At 30.5% G+C, this 19,772-nt stretch overlaps 1 protein-coding gene across 5 annotated transcripts in view; it reads right to left on the bottom strand.

Annotated features, from left to right (window-relative positions):
• LOC131668335 (uncharacterized) overlaps positions 1-19,772 on the bottom strand; it is a 272,207-nt gene that overhangs the window by 136,387 nt on the left and 116,048 nt on the right. For 4 of the 5 annotated variants that reach the window (XM_058942421.1, XM_058942428.1, XM_058942437.1 and 1 more), the window contains exon 8: positions 3,897-4,639. The exons of the other annotated variant lie outside the window; for it this stretch is intronic. In XM_058942421.1, the coding sequence (XP_058798404.1) occupies positions 3,897-4,639 (743 nt within the window). The remainder of the gene's footprint in view (positions 1-3,896; positions 4,640-19,772) is intronic. 5 annotated transcript variants of the gene reach the window in all.

The following is a 19,772-nucleotide window of genomic DNA, read 5'->3' as shown; positions in this document are numbered from 1 at the left end:
TTGCAATGATCCCTAAAGCAAAAGACATAAAAGTGCTATTCATCCTGGATACCATAATCAAGAGCTTAATTAATAAAATTGTATTTAATTTTATACTCACTTTCTGTACCATCCGAAAGAAAATATATTTTTTCAACTGTAAGACCATACATTTCTTTTATAAACTTATGAATTGCCTTTAGGAAAGTATTATATTATTTTATTGTATTAAAAAAATCTACCAAAAAACATTTTTCTCTCTTTATTTAAGGACTTCTTGAACAACTTTCGTATTTCAGAAACTAATTTTTTTTTTACGGAAGGAACGAATATTCTTTTCTCCACTACAAGACTATGATCCCTTTTAAATGGTTTTACTTCACTGCTTGCTTCTTTTCCCCTCTTTTCTCATTCTGCAATACCATCTTCAACACTTTCTACAAAAGTACTGGTCTTTTTGTAAGTATAGCTGTAATTCTTCCATGATATAATAATTTGGTGGCTTTTTAACAGTACCGCCCACACAGCTTTATTTGAGTACACTTCCAAAACTGTCACACAGTTTTAAATTGATTCTTTTGACCCATTTTCGAAAAATCTGGTTGCGAGAATGAACTCGAACACTGAACTTCTCTGCTCTAACTTTTACTGCAAACTAATCGATTTTCGACGTCTATAGTACACTGGAGACAAAACTTTCTAAACCACTTCTTTCAAACATCTACGACAACGATAACTTAAGCGTGATAAAGATTTCGAAATTGACCTGAGACAAAATTTCTGGCTATACTTTTCATAAATAACCTATTATTCCAGCATGATAATAATGTCCGGAGATTCGTGATACAATTGGCACAATAAAAATCATAAAACCATTGAGCTATAAAGAAATTAATCGATAGAACAATAAAGAGGAAGTGATAAATTGCACAATAATTCGAGAAGGTAGGCGGACGTCATATCTGAAGCACTTCGCTCGATCGTTTTTTGCCGGCGATATTGCAAGTTCATACTTGTTCCTGGAAAATCCCGAGAAGTACGATGATGTGATTTTCCAAATCTAAACAGTAGAACAATGAATAAATTGCGATCGATGCGTCTTTTTGCATTATAACAGTGTCGCGTGAGCCTTTTGCTTTAGCGCTTATTGCAAGGAATTATATCGAGTTACCTGAAAATATTAATACGTTTTCTCATAAAAGAAAGTCCAATAACCACAATAGTATAATAATTTTTTTAATCGGAATAACAGTATATTGGTAAAAATGCTAATGTGCGATGTTGAGTGCACGCATGGCCAACGTCATGCCAAATACCGCTATAATGCAATGGTGTGGAATTTATTAATTGCTTAAAAATGTTAATATATAATGTTTTAAAAAATATTTGAAGAAAACGATGTAGAATTTGCCAAATTCGTATAGTAGCTCTGAAATAAATGAAATTGTTAAAAAAAAAGTGTATGACTATTTAAAAAATAAGCAATTGTTATTTTTCAAATGTCATGTTAAAGTAGAAGATTTTCCGCGTATTTACAAACTAATTTTTGTTAACTTTAACCTATTATAACCACCATAGACGTCATTTTTTGGACATTATTTTGATCGCAAAAATCATGTGTAAAACGAAACAATAAATTGATCCAAGGTACCGCTTCTTATGTTTTTGGGTATGCTAAATAAGAATCCGTGCTGCAATATCAAAACATTTGCTTTCAAAATTAAATATGACGGGTTTTTCACATACAAGAAAATAGTGAAAAATTCAGATATTTTTTTTATCAATTTTTTTCTAGCATAAAACGCAACAATATCAAAACCTTTCTTGAACCATCGATGCAAAAAATTATCGAACTTTAACAGTCAATTTTTTTGAGCTTTTTTTCCAAAATGACGGATAAAATTCAAAAACCTAAGAAACATTTGTTTCTCTTTACCATGATTTTTCTTAATAACGATAAGGTTTACCAAAAGGTTTGATGAAAGAAAAATGTCTTGGAATTTATCACGGAACATTCTCTATTTTTTTCAAATTTTTTGGAGAAAATTTTTGATTATTTCAAAAAACAATAAAATTGATATTTCCAACAAAGTTATCAAAAAAAATTTTTTTTAATTATATGATCTTCCTTGGCTAATTTTAAGACTTTTTGTTCTTACACATTTTTTCTAAAAGCCTATAGCTTTCGAGCAAAATATTAAATACTATACAAATTCTTTCCAACCGTTTCAACTTTGTTTGAAAAATTAAAAATTTTCTCCAAAAGAGTATTCCTTGATAAATTTTAAAACAATTTTCTTCTATAAAACTTTTTCTTAAACTTCATATTTAAAAAAAAAACAATGGTAATGAGGAACGAACTTTTTGTTGATGTTTTTCCATTTTCTCTGTCATGTTGGAAAGAAAACTCATATAAAAATTTTCCGTTAAAGTTAAATAATGATATGTATCGATGATTGAAAAAACATTTCAATATTAATGCGTTTTGTGCTAGAAAAAAATTTATAAAATTTTTTTTTTTAATTTTTCAAGCAAAACTTTTGCATTTTCAACCGTGATTTGTATTTAACATAATCAAAAACATAAAAAACGGTACTCTAGATCAATTTAATTTTTCATGAACACATGATGGTTGTTTATAAGTTCATAGCGACCGAGTTATTGGACTTTGAAAAAAATTGAGTCAATTGTATTTAATTGTTACTAATTTTTTATCTAATACTTTTTGTTTATAAAATTTAACCAAAGTGTTTATTTTGATGATACTAATAAGTGTACAAAGTTTTAAAAATACCGGCAAGATGATCTATGTCCAGCTTGTAAAATAGCCACAAATGTACTCAGTATTCATATTTTAGATCTCGCGCATTGATTGATTTGTTCCGGTTTACTCAACTTATAGTTGACAACCTCTTTGAAGGAATTACGGTAAAATAAAAAAAGAATTATCTTATTTGTAAATGTCGATCTTCGAAAAATATTATGAAGTCTATAGCTTAACCAAATACTTTGAAACGTAATGCAAAATAATAAAAAGCTTTTGAGTTTCTCAATTTTGAATAAGTACATATGAGCCGTTTATTTTGAAAGTGACCTAACTCCGTTTTTCAATTTTCTGCCGCTTACAATGGTTACATGTACAACTTCATGTTGTTTTCCGAATTAATTGAATAACTGAGCCGTGTAGTTTGAAAATGGCCTAAACTTTCAATATCTCGATTTGAAGATGAATGGAGTTAGGCCACTTTCAAAATAAGCGACTCATATATTCCAGTATCCCAAAGTTTAAAATTGCGTTTGCAATATACGTTCGTTTTTCGAAAATAATATTTTATTGTTACTATAGACAGTGATAAGTTATTATTAATATCGTGTTAGGGTCGAACCGTCATACGTTGAAAATTCACGATTAAAAAAATGCGGTTTCGCTTGAAAGTAATGATAAATTTTGAGACATTGGCATTTAAACAGTTAAGTAATTTTCAAAATTTCATGAAAAATTAAAAAACTGAAAGGCTTCTCAATGTTTTGCGTGAAATTCAGAAGTAATTAGATAAGCCATTGATGAGATAATTTTTTTTTCGGAGATTGATGTTTACGAATAAACTAATTAATTTTGTATTAAATTCCGAATTTATGAATTTCCAGGTGTCTGAAAAAGTTAAAAATCCGTGCTTTTTTCCTTCCATTCCCGCATTCTCAATTTATTTCGATAAACCGCTGATGAATCAAATAATGCGCAATATTTTAAGCCTCAATACTGTGTAAATTCCTATGAAATATAATTTATCTTAGCAAAGATACAAGTTTCGAAAATGAGATGCCTTTCTTTTTTTAATAGAAGATAGTAATCCTAGCTTTTTTATAGTAGTTTTATTAATTTAAACAAACAAACATTATTGTTATTGAAAAATTACCTTGTTTTTTTAGTGGATCTGTAAGAGATTACTGTTAAATCTTGATGATTAGAAACAGTTTCAGTTGAATTATGTTGCGATATCTTACTAATCCCAGAATTTACTGCGATTGATATAGAATACGGTGGTAATAGATCATTGCATTGAAAACGCTCATGTAATGATAAATCAATATTGTCTGAAATAGTTGCTTCAATGATTTGTTCATTTTTCTTTAGATCCATAGCTGATTCAGTTACAATTTTCGTTGATTTATTCAACTCATTTCCCATATAAAAATCAGATGTTTTAATGTGTAAAATATCGTCAGTTCCTCGAAGAACAGGTGAATTCTCTTTAATTTTATTCGATGTTGTGTTGGTAGTTGATTTCGGTCCTGTGGTATTATTTTTTGGTATAACAATGTACTTTTGACCTCCCAGCGTTGTAATACTTTGTGCAAAACATTCGTCATATTGATCTAAAAATACTTTTTCTGAATGAGAACGAATTGCATTCGTAAATTTTTTTTCAGAATTACGTAAACTATTATAGTTTACACTTTTATTTGTTTTAGTTCTACTTGTGTTCTGCAAAGCTATATTTTCTAACTTCGGAATTGGTTGTAATTGCGGCAGAAATACTGATTGATGCTTCGAACTACTAGTAGATGCATTCAATATACTAATCGGTATTAAAGGTGGTGGTGAAAAAATATGATTCGTTTCATTTCGTGATGATTCATCTGATTCTATTTTACAGTTCTACAATTGAGTTGAAATTAATTTTGCGAACAATATATTAACGACTAAAAACAGGAGTTGAGTTTTAAAATTAGTATTAGTGGTAATATTAAACTAGTAAAGACTTTAACGACCCTCGATAAATTTACAAAACTATCACATGTACATGTAAATTATCCATAGACTTCTCATTATCGTAAAATATAGCGTATGAATCATTTTTGAATATACATTTAACTATTTATATAATATAAAGGAGTATATTCTTTTTATTCCTTTTAGCTTGTACTTTTATTAATGGAATTTCATTTACTTTAATATTTGTTCACACTTATCTCTACAGATTTCAACCATACTCAAAAATTTTACAGAATATTCAATACTTCATTTACTTATTATCTTCAGTAAATCTATACAATAATAAAGCCGACCTTGATATCCTCTTTTAGAATTGAATATCTAAATAACCTAGTAAATTAATTAATTAGTAAAATTATTAATTTAATTACTCAGTTTATTCAGCGTTCTTACCTATTAAAAGTCATTTCTCAGATTAGAGTTATCTTTTTTCTTTCTTCGAGACATAATTGAGTAAAGTAAAGTACTTGAATCTCCGAAACTTCTCTTAATATTTGAGCCAGAACCTAACAACCCCCGACCCTTGTCACCTGTGACGATATAATCCCAGGTGTCTTAACTTCCGATTCCTGTAACCTGTGACCATATAACCATAGACCCTCGAACCCCAATTACCTTAACCCCTTATAACATATGATTTTAATATTATTGCGAAACTGCTAAAATACTTAACATGAATTAATGATATCTCCATGAAAGAAAAGGTTTCTAATTGAAAAAATAGGATTTAAAAGGCAAGAGTGATACTTTATGATGGTTTTACTATGTAATAAAAACTTCATAACAAAGATAATGTGGATGCTATTCAAAAAAAACAAAAAAAAAAAAAACACAAAATTTACTGCCATCTATAAATATTCAATTCAATAAGAACAAATGAGAAAACCAGCAGTTAAGATAATAGGTATATCGTAACGGTCTGGTCTGATCTATTTTTTTTTGTTTCTCACTACTCTATGGCAACCCGCCATACACTGAGGAAAAGTACTATCAAAACTAAGGCGCTACCTCACATATACGTATAGATGTGTTAGGTTACTTGATCAAAATCATAACCATATATGAAGCGTGACATCACATCTACGAGAAATTTATTGTTTACTACGCGCAATTTATAACTTCAACCTTTTTCAATGAACAAATGCACTTTTTCAATTAATTTTGATGCATTGATCTTGTTATGCGTATTAATTGATTAATACTGAGCGATATTTAATTTCTAATTATAAATCACGTATAATAATTTTTCGATAAACGAATGTAATGCGAATTCGAATGCTATATAGAGAAAATAGCATCTTAAGAAAAAAAAGCAAGATTTGACTAGTTGATAACTGATTCTTCAGAAAAGTTATCAATAAATGAAAAATTAATAATGTATTTAAACATTTAAAATTATGTCAAATCGATTGTCATGCGATCGTCGATTTTATATTTGCAAAATTTTATAATAGCATAGCCATATTCTTTGTTTACAAAAAACTACAAACGGCATTTTAAAGTAGAAGTTTTGTGCTTTCAAATGGCATTGAGTTTACTTAAATAGCTCATTTTTTCTTTGAGATATATACGAGAGATATATATCTCGTATTTTCAAATCTTCCAATTCCATGAATTTTCTTCCTCTTAAAATCTATAGGATTCTTAATATTTCGTTGTCGAACTTTGATACTTATGTTGTCTTTTTAGTTTCAACTCATTTTTCAAGTGTTTTTTACAACAATACGATTGCTCCGGCCGAAAACTAGTAGATATCAGTTTCCCCTATATATCTTGAAAAGGGCGAAAAAGGGGTGGAAAACACAAAAACGGTCTAAAGGTATTTTCATTTGTAACTTTCCACGTATTTTGGTACAGTTTTTTTTAAATAAGTTTATGAGGATAAGAAAATAATGTAAGACAACCGAAGCCACTCCTAAGTATCTCATAGGGGTGAAAAGGGAGTGAGAACGCAAATTAGAAGTAGCTCAGGATGCCGTAACTTAGCTTACATTATTTCCTTACCCTAATAAACTGAATTTATTTTAAAAAAACTGTACCAAAATACGTGGAAGGTGCAAAATTAAAATACTTTGCGACCTTTTTTTGCATTTTCACCCCCTATGAAATACTTAGGGGTGGCTTCGGTTACCGAAACTTGGCTTACAATATTTTCTTATCCTTATAAACTTATTTTTAAAAAATGTACCAAAATACGTGAAAAGTTACGAATGAAAATACTATTAAATCGTTTTTGCGTTTTTCAGATCACGGGGATGGATATTTTCGGATGACGAAACTTAATATCTTCTAATTTTAGGCCGAAGCAATCGTATTGTTGTAAAAGACACTTGAAAAATAAGTTGAAACTAAAAAGACAACATAAGTATCGAGAACGAAATATTAATCTGATCTTTTTGATCTGGGACTGGTCTATATATGGACCATCAAGAAAAGTGAACGTAATAATGTTTATAAGGTTAATTTAATGAATTAAATTTAGGAAAAACATTGAAAAAAATCCTGGTTACTTCTTTGACCTCCAAAATTAATTTTGAAGGTCAAACCATGAAAATGCGTATTTGCGCTTGAAAATTGGTATATCTATATTTTATGAGTCGTTGAATACGATAAAATTAGTAAAAAAATTCTAGTGATTTCTTTGACGTTGAACTTTGAAAGTTCAAGTATGAAAATGCGTATTTGCGCTTAAAAACTTGTAAATTGGTGTACCTAGATTTTATCTGCTATAGTAAATAAGAATATTAGTAAATAAGTCTAACTACCTCACTCACTTTGAAATTTAAAGATCAGCGTGTGCAAAAAATTATCTTACTTGAAAATCAATAAACAGACGTTTTTGATACGCTGAGGTAACACTGCTCTATCAAGATCGTTTTGTTATCTTTGTTTAGTAAGTTCGGAGTATAAGTACTGAATGATAACATATGTATTTGTATGTTTTTTATTGTGTAGTATCTAGAAGTAATAGCTATGTCAAGGTCAATTTTTTTACGTTGGTGATTCTATAAAAAACATTTCTCTGTGCACTTGTTAAAAAACTGATTATATAGGTGAACTCCAGGTAAAAGTATCGGAAAATTGTCATTTTTAGAAGCATCTGACAACGAGATTTAGTTATTTAATTTTTTTACACTTCCACGTATATATTCTAATTAGCATAGTAGTTGTTCGTTATTGTTATTACATTTTGTTATTCAAGAAGTGTTCCATCACTTGTCTTTAGGATATTGACTGACGACAAAGCTAGGACAAGCGGCGAATCTGAGTTAGAGGAAGGAGACCCTGATGATGAAGAAACATATTGTGATGTTAATATCACCTATTATTTGTTATTTTTTTCGTACTCTCGTGGGCTACGCGTTAATGAGTAAGAATTCGTTTAACTTTGAAAATATATCTGAATATTGAATTTGAAGTAAAATTATAAATGAAATATCTATAAATGTTAGGATTGAACTTAAAGAAAGATAGGCTTTACCTTAATTTCTTATGGTGCTAAGTGTCTCATAAGCAGAACTTAAATCTCTCTTGAAAAAAGGATGTAATTCTTAATCACTAGAGAGAAATAACTTAGGTACAAGCCAAGTTTATTCAATCTTCAGCACTCAGTTTGCAAGGGTAGGAAAGAATCACAACATGTTCCAAATTCAGCGTATTTATACACAGATTTTCCCGCCTATTTTCGCAAGACAGCCTTCTTCATGCTGTTTAAGCAAGAATGCAAAATCATTCTCCCTAGTTTACAATAGCATAGACAACACTAATAAAAATCTAAATCATCTATAAAATACAGAAGTTGATATAGATAATTTAAGTATAATTTACACTTATCGCAAAAAGTGGAGTTAAAAGTTATTAACTAATGAAGTTAGTTAATACAATAGCGTAATATTTACAATAAAATAATAAGAAAATTTTACATATAAAAATAGTTTATAGCTATATAATTGTAATAACATTTGAATAATAATCAATTTTCATATTTTTGCAATATCTTATAATGTAAATATTAAATCGGTTAATTAAGATTAATTAATTATAACAATGTTGTCATTATGTACAAAATTAACACTTTCGATTCTTATAAAATTATATATTTAAATAAATTATTAATTGTTTATTTATTGATAACAGTAATGACTAGGCTGTGATCAAAGAAATAAATTCTTACTCATGTTTCTCAGATAGTCATCTTGAGTTTAGAGTATTCGCTTTATTATAATAATTAACATTTACACTGTTACAAACAAACTAAATTTGTACATTAAAATTTAATATGATTGAGTAGTTAAAAGTAATTAAATATATCATAATCTTAATGTATGCCCTAAAATCTATATAAAAAAATACTTTGTTTCATTGTAATTACTCTTAATAACGCATTTTAATTGAACAATATAAATTATCATATTTATACTTATAAGAAGAGTGACGTCATGCTCCTTATATGGTCCTGAAATTTCACTCTAGCACTAATACAATCATATAATATGTAAGGTGGCACCGTTTAATATACTAATTTATATATGTAGATTCATGAGTTTAGCGCGTTGCAGTAATCCAGTGAAAATAAGAAAAGAGCTCATAGATAGGACTGTTAAAATATTGTATTGATTTAGTAGATTTAGAAGATGTGGAGTATGTCGAAGATCAAATTGGAAGACGCCTGATTTTTTCCATTAATAAAGGATTTCAACAGTACTTGTGAAATCAATCAAAACATCAATTTAGCAGGTAATACACCTATAGACTTCTTCAATTATTTTTTCAACTCCTCACTGATTGAAATGATTATTAAAGAAACTAATCATTATCATTTTCAAAATCCTGGAATTCAAAGTGACCATATGAAGCCTTGGACTCCCCTCACAAAAGAAGACTTCGAAATTTGTCTTGGCCTTTCGATTCTCATGGGACACGTTCGGAAAGGCGAATTGCATAGAATTGGTCGACTGATGAATTAGTACAAACTTCGATTTTTCGTAAGATGATGTCTCGCGATAGATACTTGCAGATAAATTTGTAAATATAATGTGTTAATAAATAAATATGTTACATTCATTTTCACGAGAATGAAAATACGGCATCGGATATTACAGGCTATACTTTAGCGAAAATCAAGCCTGTAATAGATTGTCTTTAATCTAAATTTTCAGCAGCTCTCACTCCAAGGAAAAAAGTCTATATTGATGAAAATCTATTACTTTGGAACGAATATGGTGTTGCTACATAACCTCAAATATTGGTTAAAACGTCGAGTTTCGGACTTTTAGGTTAGGACATCTCAAAAAACCTGACGTGCTAGAGCAATTCTATGGCCAGATTTGGATTCAGCGCCAAAAAATTTACGAGAAATGATATGTCTTACTCAGGTTCAAAAAATTTGTTGAACTGTGTTACTATTCAAATTCTATTAATTAAATTAACCGACTTAATCTTAATTAGAATTTCATGTATCATAATTTCTTTTTTAGTATAAAATATTCATATGACTTTATTGTAACTTTTGACCTATTCATTTATTCAACTTTATTTGTTTATAATATTTTAAGGTGGTTTTTTCTCGATCAGCGATCATATCGTAAGATTCAACGTCTTGAAATCAATTTTTTTACATCACCAATTTTTGACTTCACATAAAAGTTTGTTTAAAGTTTGTACGAATTTGTGAAAACAGCGTTGTAAGGACAACCCAACAAAATGTGAAAAGGGATCTCTACTATGAGTATAAATTTGCTCATCGCTGCGTTAAAATGGATGGATTCTGATTCAATTTTCCTTTCCTGGATGATTGTCTAAGAATTCAATTCATAAGACCCTCTCTCTTATGAGTAAAAAGTAGTCTTAGACAATCTCCTCTCCTAATTATATTATTGTATCCTAAAAATTCAGCTAAGTCTTTGTTGCGGCGCTGTTTGGTCTATCCCAAACAGATGCAATAATGCTTGATGGAATTTCAAACAGGACATCGATGTGGTGAATCATGTCAACTTGGACTCTGTTTACTGCTAAATGAACGATATTTCTAGTTGTTATTGAGATTTGCTTACTTTCTATCACCCAATCATCGAGGAGTGTTATCCTCCAGGCTTTGACTTCAAGTAGCAAATTTCCAAAGATTTCAGTGGAGATTGTTGATATTTGCATAAGAGCGCGTAAATCGATACCACTAAACCATTTAATAAATTACTATTTTTATTATTTTTAATTATATATTTTTTTGGTCCAGTTCTTGCTTGCTATCAGGAATTATATTTATAAATTTATCTTAGATTTTAAACTTAATATTTACAACATATTCTTATAAAATCGTTACCATATAAAAAGCATTTTTAACAAACGATAAATATATTAAGATAAATATATTAAGACATAAATCCAAGAAATTTGAGTAATTATCAAGAAAAAACGAAGTAGTTATTGTTACACCAATTAAAAATATGAAACAGTTATTGCAATGCAAGAAATAACACCAATCATATATAAGCATGTAAAAGATAATAAAAATAGATAATTTGTGGGATATAAAAACTCTAGTTTTCTATGTAATTAACACTCATCCTTGTTACAAGTGCTAAAGATATAATCACATAGCAACATGTGCAGAAATGAAGTCATGTGATATAACTATGCTGGCAATCACAGAGCTGAAAAGTGCAACAGTGATATTTTCATATGTTCAAAATATTCTTATCACAGTATTGAATAAAAAAAATATTACAATACACATTGTTGTGCAAATACAGTCAGCTGTGTAAAATGTTGAAAATTAAAATTAAAATATATAGAAATGATGGCTACCTAATTTATCCACTCACCAATGTTAGATTGGTAAAACAGAGCGATCTACTATTCAGCGACAGATAATTAACATAAAATTAAAATAACCAAGAGTACATCATTAGTCTTTTTATCTACACAAATTACAGCAGGTAAAACCATCAACAAAATGAGCAAAATGAATAACGTTGGCACAAATATATCTAATGAAATAATTACAAACAAAACATTTACACTAAAAGGAAATATTAAAAAACCGACGAAGAAATAATATTATGCATAAATATCAGAAGCTGAAATGTTAATTATAACAAATTATTAGTTTTTATCAACAGTCTTCAAAAAGAAACCTAGTATCGTAATATTTACAAAAAAATTTGAATCTAGAATATCATTAGATTTTCAACATCAAAGAATATAACATATAATATAACAATAGTAGGCTAGATAAATAACATGGAGTTGTTGAATACATTAGTAACGATAGAAAAAAATACCTGAATAATACAAATTAACAAAATAAAAATAAAAATAAAATAAAAAGTGGAAGATTAATTTACAAAAAAATCTAGTACTGTCAACTATTTACAGATCGCACGACATACACAAATCTAATTTTTAATGAATATAACAATATTATTAAAACAAAATAAGAAAAATAACAGTGACAATAGTTAGTGATTTCAATTGTCATATTTTAAGTCTTGATGCTATAGATAAAAAATTTGTACAAATATTATTAGAAAATTTATTCATATTTTATTTATTTACAACTTTTCGTTACATAATTTAATTGACATATTTTATCTATTGCTTTTATACGCATTTTTCTACGTGTGGTTTTGATTTTGTATGTTTATCTGTGAATGTATGAGTGTTCTGTATTATGTGTATAACATTTTTTAGTTCTATCCCGTACTTCTTCTTGACTCTTTTTTCCCCTCTTCTCTCTTCCTTATTCTATATCTTCCTAAATATTCGTCTTTCCCTTATGTAACTTCATTATTTTTATTACCATCTTCCTATTTTTCACTTCAATTCTCTCATTGCCCACTTTTCCGTTGGTCCTACTATCTCATCTTCCCTAATGTATTGCTAATCCTATTTTTCCACATCGTTTATTCCTGTTATATTTCAAAAGATCATCTTAATCCTTTTTCTTTTCCTATTCTCTCTCATATTCTTTTTTCTACGTAGCCTTCTCCCTATCCTCGATACCTCCCATTCTACTTCTGCATTATTATTTTTTCCCTTTCGTCCTACCATCACTCTTCTTCTTCTACCCTTAGCAAATTGTACCAAATCCCTATTTTTTCTCTTTTATCTTACCTCTCTTACCTTTCCCTCCTTCTTTTTTCTGCATCTTTTTTTATATCTCTTCCATCTCCTTTCACTCAGTCATTTCCTGTTTCTTCTTATGTAACACTTTCTCACTTCTACTTTAGTTGCCTTCCGTCGTGAGCATATCCTGTATCTTTACCTATATGTCTCTTTCTAACTATTCATTCGTACCTTTAACCTCCCTCCCTTTAATGTGTTGGCCTTTATACTTCTATTTCTCTCTTTTATATATCTGACCTCACTTGCCTTTTTCTCTTTTTTCGTCTATGTCCACCTTATCTCTTACCTTTTATGTCATTGTTTCTTTTATTGTTTCACTCGTTTTGCTCTTCTCCTTACTTTTACTCCCTTTTCTCTAATACTTTTCTTTTACTCTCTATTTAATTTTTTTTTTAATTCTTATTGACCACTGCAAGAGACACGTTCTCGACGTCCGTAATGAATTGTTATTGGAAAATGTATTTTGTCAAAAATTCAACAGTATTACTAGTTTCCATAGAATACTAAAATCCACAGAAGACGACAACAAATGTGTCTACATTGTGTGACGGTAAACGTCCCATTAGCGCTAGCAGCCCAACCACGCGGCTGCCTGCGAGAGCAGCACCTACAGGTTGGGGAAAAATGTAACGAGGGAATTCGGTACGAGACGGGACGAAACGCGCGCGAATATAAATGAACTAGTCGCGGATCAGCAATCCGAGTGCCTAGCTGCAGTGAGCAATAATAGAGAAGTTTTCCGGCGTTTTTGGAGAGTACCGATACGAGTTAGCTGATCCATCGAGAGGAGCTGCGCCTTGGTTTAACAAGAGCGAGTGTGAGCGTGTCAACGTGCGTGAGTGGAGGGTTTCGCCATCGAGGGCGAAACCAAAAAGCGTGAGACACCTTACTCGCAGATAAACAATTAGTGAAACTAGCGTGCGCTGTGCAGGTGTTTTCTACCTCGCTTGTTGCCTGTGCGACCGTTAATAAGGTAAGCTGGCCAGCTTAATATCACGATTACTGTATGATTGGTAATAACTAATCCCCCGTACTCAGTAAGAAGCGTGCATGTATTAACTCGGCGAACAAAGAGCGGCGAGCGATCCGACACTGCATGTTATTGTCGTGCGCGCGCTTTGTAAACATAAACACGCGGGTCGAATGTATTGTAGAGATAAGAGAAAATAAACAATCTCGCATGTGATATTGACTGTAATTTTGAAGTTATTATTTCTCGCTGGTAGAAGATTGGTTGACTGACGCCCGTTCCCTCCTGCTCCCCGGTTGACGAGTTTGAACGTTTAGACAATCCCGCGCGTTCTTCGATGCGATCGCGTGCATAAATAAAAAGACGGAGCATTGACCCCGTTACAATTGATAATTTTTCCATCAAACTAGAAAATTCAATATACAAAACTTACATATTAAAAATGCCTTACATAGAATGAAATTACAATGCTGGAAGATCTGAATCAAACAGTTAAGAAATTAATTGACTATATAAAAAATGTATTAACACAGCACTAAAAGATAAAAATAATAGGCAACATAATAACCCAATAACCCAATAATAACAATATGATACCTGGAAAAGCATAGATAACTAAAACAATAGCAATATCACGTAAGACCAAAGAAAAACTTTATAATATTTGAAAAAAGGATCAAAACAATATTGTAAAAAAAACAACAGAAAAAATTAAAAAAAATGAAAAGAATGATTAACAAACCAAAAGAAAACTTTGACAAAAACTTAATACAAGCTTCATCACGCAATCCGAAGAATTCATGATCAGTAATTAACAATAAATTAGGTGAAAATTCTAAGAAAAACTCTAATGTTAATTTCATAATAGACAATAGTTCTCACCTTATAAAGCCAATAGAAATTGCAGAAAAAATGAACAAATTTTTTAGCAATATAAATAAAGAACTAAATAATAAAATACTCCTCCACCTAAGAAAAACATTACAATGCCTTCGATGAACGATAAAAGTATATTGTTAAAACAAATAGTTAATGATTTTATAACTTTAGTGGTAATCCTATTAATATCTTTTTAGTTTATTTGTAATTTTACAAAAGATCTCCTAAATTTCATGTACGTTCATGTATATATATATATTTTTTTTTTATTTTTTATGGCAACAGAACGTCAAATTTTACAAATTTTACAAAAAAAATATACATAAAAATTTTTTTAACATAGAAATAATATTACATTTGAGTTTAAATAAACTTATTGTATTTTTCTAAAAATTTAACAATAAGTCCCATTGCATTAGATTTTGGTGACGTAAGTATATTATCGCAGCTTAAGTGCAAACTTAAATTGTTATTGTACAGTTGCTTACAAAGTATTACTCTCTGCAAATCGAAAAGTTCACATTGCCAGACTGTGTAGTTAAGGTCTTTATCATATTTGCCGCATTGGCTATAATCGGGAGTATCAACTATATTTACTCTATAAAGTGAAGCATTAAGATTATAATACGAGGTGTGTTCAAAAAGTAACGAGAATTTTTAAATTTCGCGGGTTTGGAGAGTACGCTTGTATAAAATTTTTTTTTATTATGTTGGTACACATGCCCCTGAAGTACGATAAAATTTTCAGCAATATTCATTGCTTACTTTTTAAGTGGCAGCCGCTAACGTTAGACGTGTTTTTTGAGCTCGGCGATTTTCGTTTGTGAAAAAAAAATGGATCAAAGAATTTGTATTAAATTTTGCGTAAAAAATGAAATAAAGTGTAGTAAAGTTTGTCAAATGTTAACAAAGGCATATAGTGAGTCTGCTATGAGTAAAGCAAGGATTTATGAGTGGTATAAGCGTTTCCAAGATGGCCACGAAAACGTTGAAGATGACGAACGACCCGGACGCCCAAGCACATCAACAACCGATGAAAACGTGAAAAAAGTGAAAGAAATGGTTATGAACGATCGCCGAATCACAATCAGAGAAGTTGCTGATGATGTTGGCATATCAGTTGGCTCATGCCATCAAATTTTTTCGAATGTTTTGGGTATGAAACGTGTGGCAGCAAAATTCGTTCCAAAATTGTTGAATTTCGAACAAAAACAGCGGCGAATGGAAGTTGCTCAGGAGTCGCTAAATGAAGTCAATAACGATGCAGAACTACTAAAACGTGTTATAACAGGTGACGAAACATGGGTTTACGGATATGATGTCGAAACTAAGGCTCAATCGTCCCAGTGGAGGCATTCTGGATCGCCAAGACCGAAAAAGGCTCGACAAGTGCGGTCGAATGTGAAGGTTATGCTCACTGTGTTCTTCGATTTTAATGGCATAGTGCATTATGAATTCTTGCCACAAGGTCAAACAATCAATAAGCAGTACTACCTACAAGTTCAACGTCGTTTGCGTGAAGCAATCCGAAAAAAACGCCCGGATTTGTGGCAAAACAATTCATGGCTTTTGCACCACGATAATGCGCCTGCTCACACTTCATTGCTTGTTCGTGAATTTTTGGCCAAAAACGAAACTGTAACGATGCCTCAGCCTCCATATTCGCCAGATATGGCTCCATGTGACTTTTTTCTATTTCCAAAAATAAAGAGAACATTAAAAGGCCGTCGTTTTACAAGCATAGATGACATTAAAAGCGAATCGCTGAAAGAGCTAAAAGCTATTACAAAGATCGAGTTTCAAAAGTGTTTCGAGGATTGGAAAAAGCGTTGGCATAAGTGTATTGTATCCGAAGGGGACTACTTTGAAGGCGACAACATTAATGTAGATGAATAAATAAATATTTTTTTCATAAAACGAAAATTCTCGTTATTTTTTGAACACACCTCGTATATCGCATGCGGTTGATTGTAGTTATTATATTTCTGCTCACTTGATAATTATTAAACCAGGGTTTAAATGCACTAGTGTGAAACAGATAAAAGTATTTTGCACCTTTTTCCGTTTTCGCTTGTATACACTGATTAGCAGTGTTGATATAAGAGTTTTTCTTAATTTTTTCATAAAAGTCTATAAACGGAATCACTATTGAGTTATTTGGTTTCTTGATTAGTTAGGCTTTAGCTAATGCGTTCCATCCCGTTCTAGCGGGGACCCAGAAGAAACAAACTGATTTTGAGTATGTCATATTAGTTATAGAATTGTATAGCTGTTTAATTTTGAAAATAAAAAGGTTGTCCTTGACATTAGCTAGCTTTGTCAGATTTTAAACTTAAAAGAGTGCTTGAGGAATCAGTAGCAATAATAAAGTTAAAATGATCATAATTTTTAACAAGAAAAAGAGCTTTGTAGATGGCTAAAGATTCAGCTGTAAAAATTAAGCAAGTATTGGGAATGACCAGTGCAGTATTTGAGTTTTAGTTAACGTAAATTATTTCAATCCCAGCAAAGTCTGTTTGTCCTTTGCTACCATCAGTAAAAATAATGCTTGTTCTTCTGGCGCCTTTTTGTTAAGTATATATGTGGAGTCCTTGCATAATTTAAAATACTTTCCAAACACTATATCAATTGGAATGCTAGTCGTTATGGTGGAATAATCATGACAGTATGTGTTATACTTTTTTTGAGCTTTTACTTTGAGTTCTTTAGCTTCCTTGATGCAAGAAACTAAAAGGCGAATATTTTTAGGCTTATTAGGATTATTTACAACTTGCATTTTATTGTAAATAGGTAAGTACACTGGATGGCTATTATTCGAGAGAACTTTAACAAGGTAGCATTTAACCAAAGAGTGATTCAGTATAGATTGCAGTTTTGATTCAACTAGCATGACATTAGTTGCAGTGGTATTTCTGTATTCCATTGACGGTCTTAAACTATTGAGTTGAATTTTTTCTAAATGTTATTCGGAATCTTTTGAGGTGGGGTAGTACAAAAAAGAGCCAAAATCAATCATAGAACGAATAAAACTTTTATATATTATAATTAGAGTACTTGAGTAGGAACCCCATTTAACTCCACAAAGAAATTTAATTACATTATTTCTGTTATAACATTTATGGGAGATAATTTTTATATATGCATTGAAAGAGAAGTTATAGTCAAATGTCATTCCTAAAAAACGAATGTTATTTGAGGAATTCACAATGTTATTGTTGATGATAATTTGTTTTGATCCAGGTTCAGTGTGTTTCTTGTTAATATGCAAAAGTTGTGTTTTGTCAAATACAAATTCTAACCTTACTGGAGAAGCATTATTGTCTACAGTTTTTATGAATTTTTCCACTAAATCAAGGGATTTATCCGCTGAACCATAACTGCAATAAACGCTGATATCATCAACAAACGGAGATACAGTAACGCTTGCGGGAATATTCATTGTGATATCCTTGATGAATATGGCCCAAAGTAAGGAGTTAAGTACTCCCCTCTGGGAAACGCCTTTTAAACTAAGTATGCATTGGTTATCTGGTTATCTAAAGATTCGGTGTAAACGTGTCTACATTTAGTTAGAAATTGAACAAACTTAATGAAAGATTGGAAAATCCGACAGAAATGCGCTATTGAGTAAGGATGTCGCAATGAATATTGTCGTAGGCTTTACTTATTTCGAGAAATGCGGCAATTACGTCTTTACCATTAAGCAATGCGTTTTCGACTTTAATTACAAATTCAGATAAATTATCGTAACAAGATTGACCTTTTCTTGAGCCAGATTGTTGTTTTGGTAGAACATTGTTATATTCACAAAACCATTGCAGTCGAAATTCGATTAACGATTCAATAATTTTGCAGAGAGTAAGGGTAAGCGAAATAGGCCTGGCTCCTCGATTTTCGGGCTTCGGTATAAAAGGCACGAAGAAATTATGCAAAGAGTATGGATAATCATTATGAACATATATTTCATTAAGTATGTTTAAAATTAACTCTTTGTATTTAACAGGTAAATTTTTAAGGGTTATATGATCAATGCCATCCACACCAGCTGGTGTTTTATTTCTTTTAGTTTTTAATACAGAGTTGAATTCGTTTATATTAAAAGATTTGTCAAAAAATTCATCATATTTGGTATAAGGAGTAAAATCAGGGTACGCTTTACATTCGCACGTATTGGAAATTAGAGCAATTTTGTCTCACGTACTATGAATACTATCATTATTGTACAAATTACTTTTAACGTTAGTTGGCTGAACGTTACACCATTTATCTTTCAATATTTTGCATTGATTCCAAATATAAGCAGAGCTGATTTGTATGTATTGTACTAAATTCTATAATCGATCGACTTAGTGAAAAACCATTTTCTGTAGGCGGCTTTTTTAAGTCTTCTAATTTTATCACCCTCTATGTCCCATCAGGGGACCGGATTTCTATATTTCTTGTTGTCAACTATTCTGGGGGATGGAGTGCACTTTTTCAATGTTGATTTATAAGATCAGTGACTTTTTTCTATCTGCTACGGGTGCTATGATTTTGATAATTATTGTCGTTAAATTGATTATAATGAATATTTAATAATTTTGTGAATCTGATGTCATTTGTAACATTAGAGCGAATTTTGAACGTTTTTTTTTTGCGATATAGATTCTTATCTAATAAATCTATTTTACATGAAATCGGAAAGTTGTCAGATGCTCAAGTATCAGCAAAAACAATAATGATAATATTATAAGCAATATGTAGGGTAGAAAAAATTAGGTCTATATTAGAGTATGATGCGTTATGTAGATTTTGATAAGAATAAGTATCATGATTGTGGAGGAATAAGTTTTGGTTTTCGTCAGTGTCTTGTTTATTTGGTTTGTTTTATTAAAAAATTTACCATAATCATCAGTATAATCACCATTTCGAATAAAGTTATGAATGTTAAAATCACCAACCAAAATACTATGTGAATTGATATCAATAAGTAAAGTTATAGTATCAAAAGCGTTTTGAGTTAACTTTTCCGAGGGGTTTGACTGTGCTACGATAGCAGACTAT

The sequence above is a fragment of the Phymastichus coffea genome, unplaced genomic scaffold (assembly GCF_024137745.1).
Source record: "Phymastichus coffea isolate CEN01 unplaced genomic scaffold, Cenicafe_Pcof_1.1 PCOF00006, whole genome shotgun sequence".
NCBI lineage: Eukaryota > Metazoa > Arthropoda > Insecta > Hymenoptera > Eulophidae > Phymastichus > Phymastichus coffea.
This window is presented reverse-complemented; position numbering and strand designations above follow the sequence as displayed.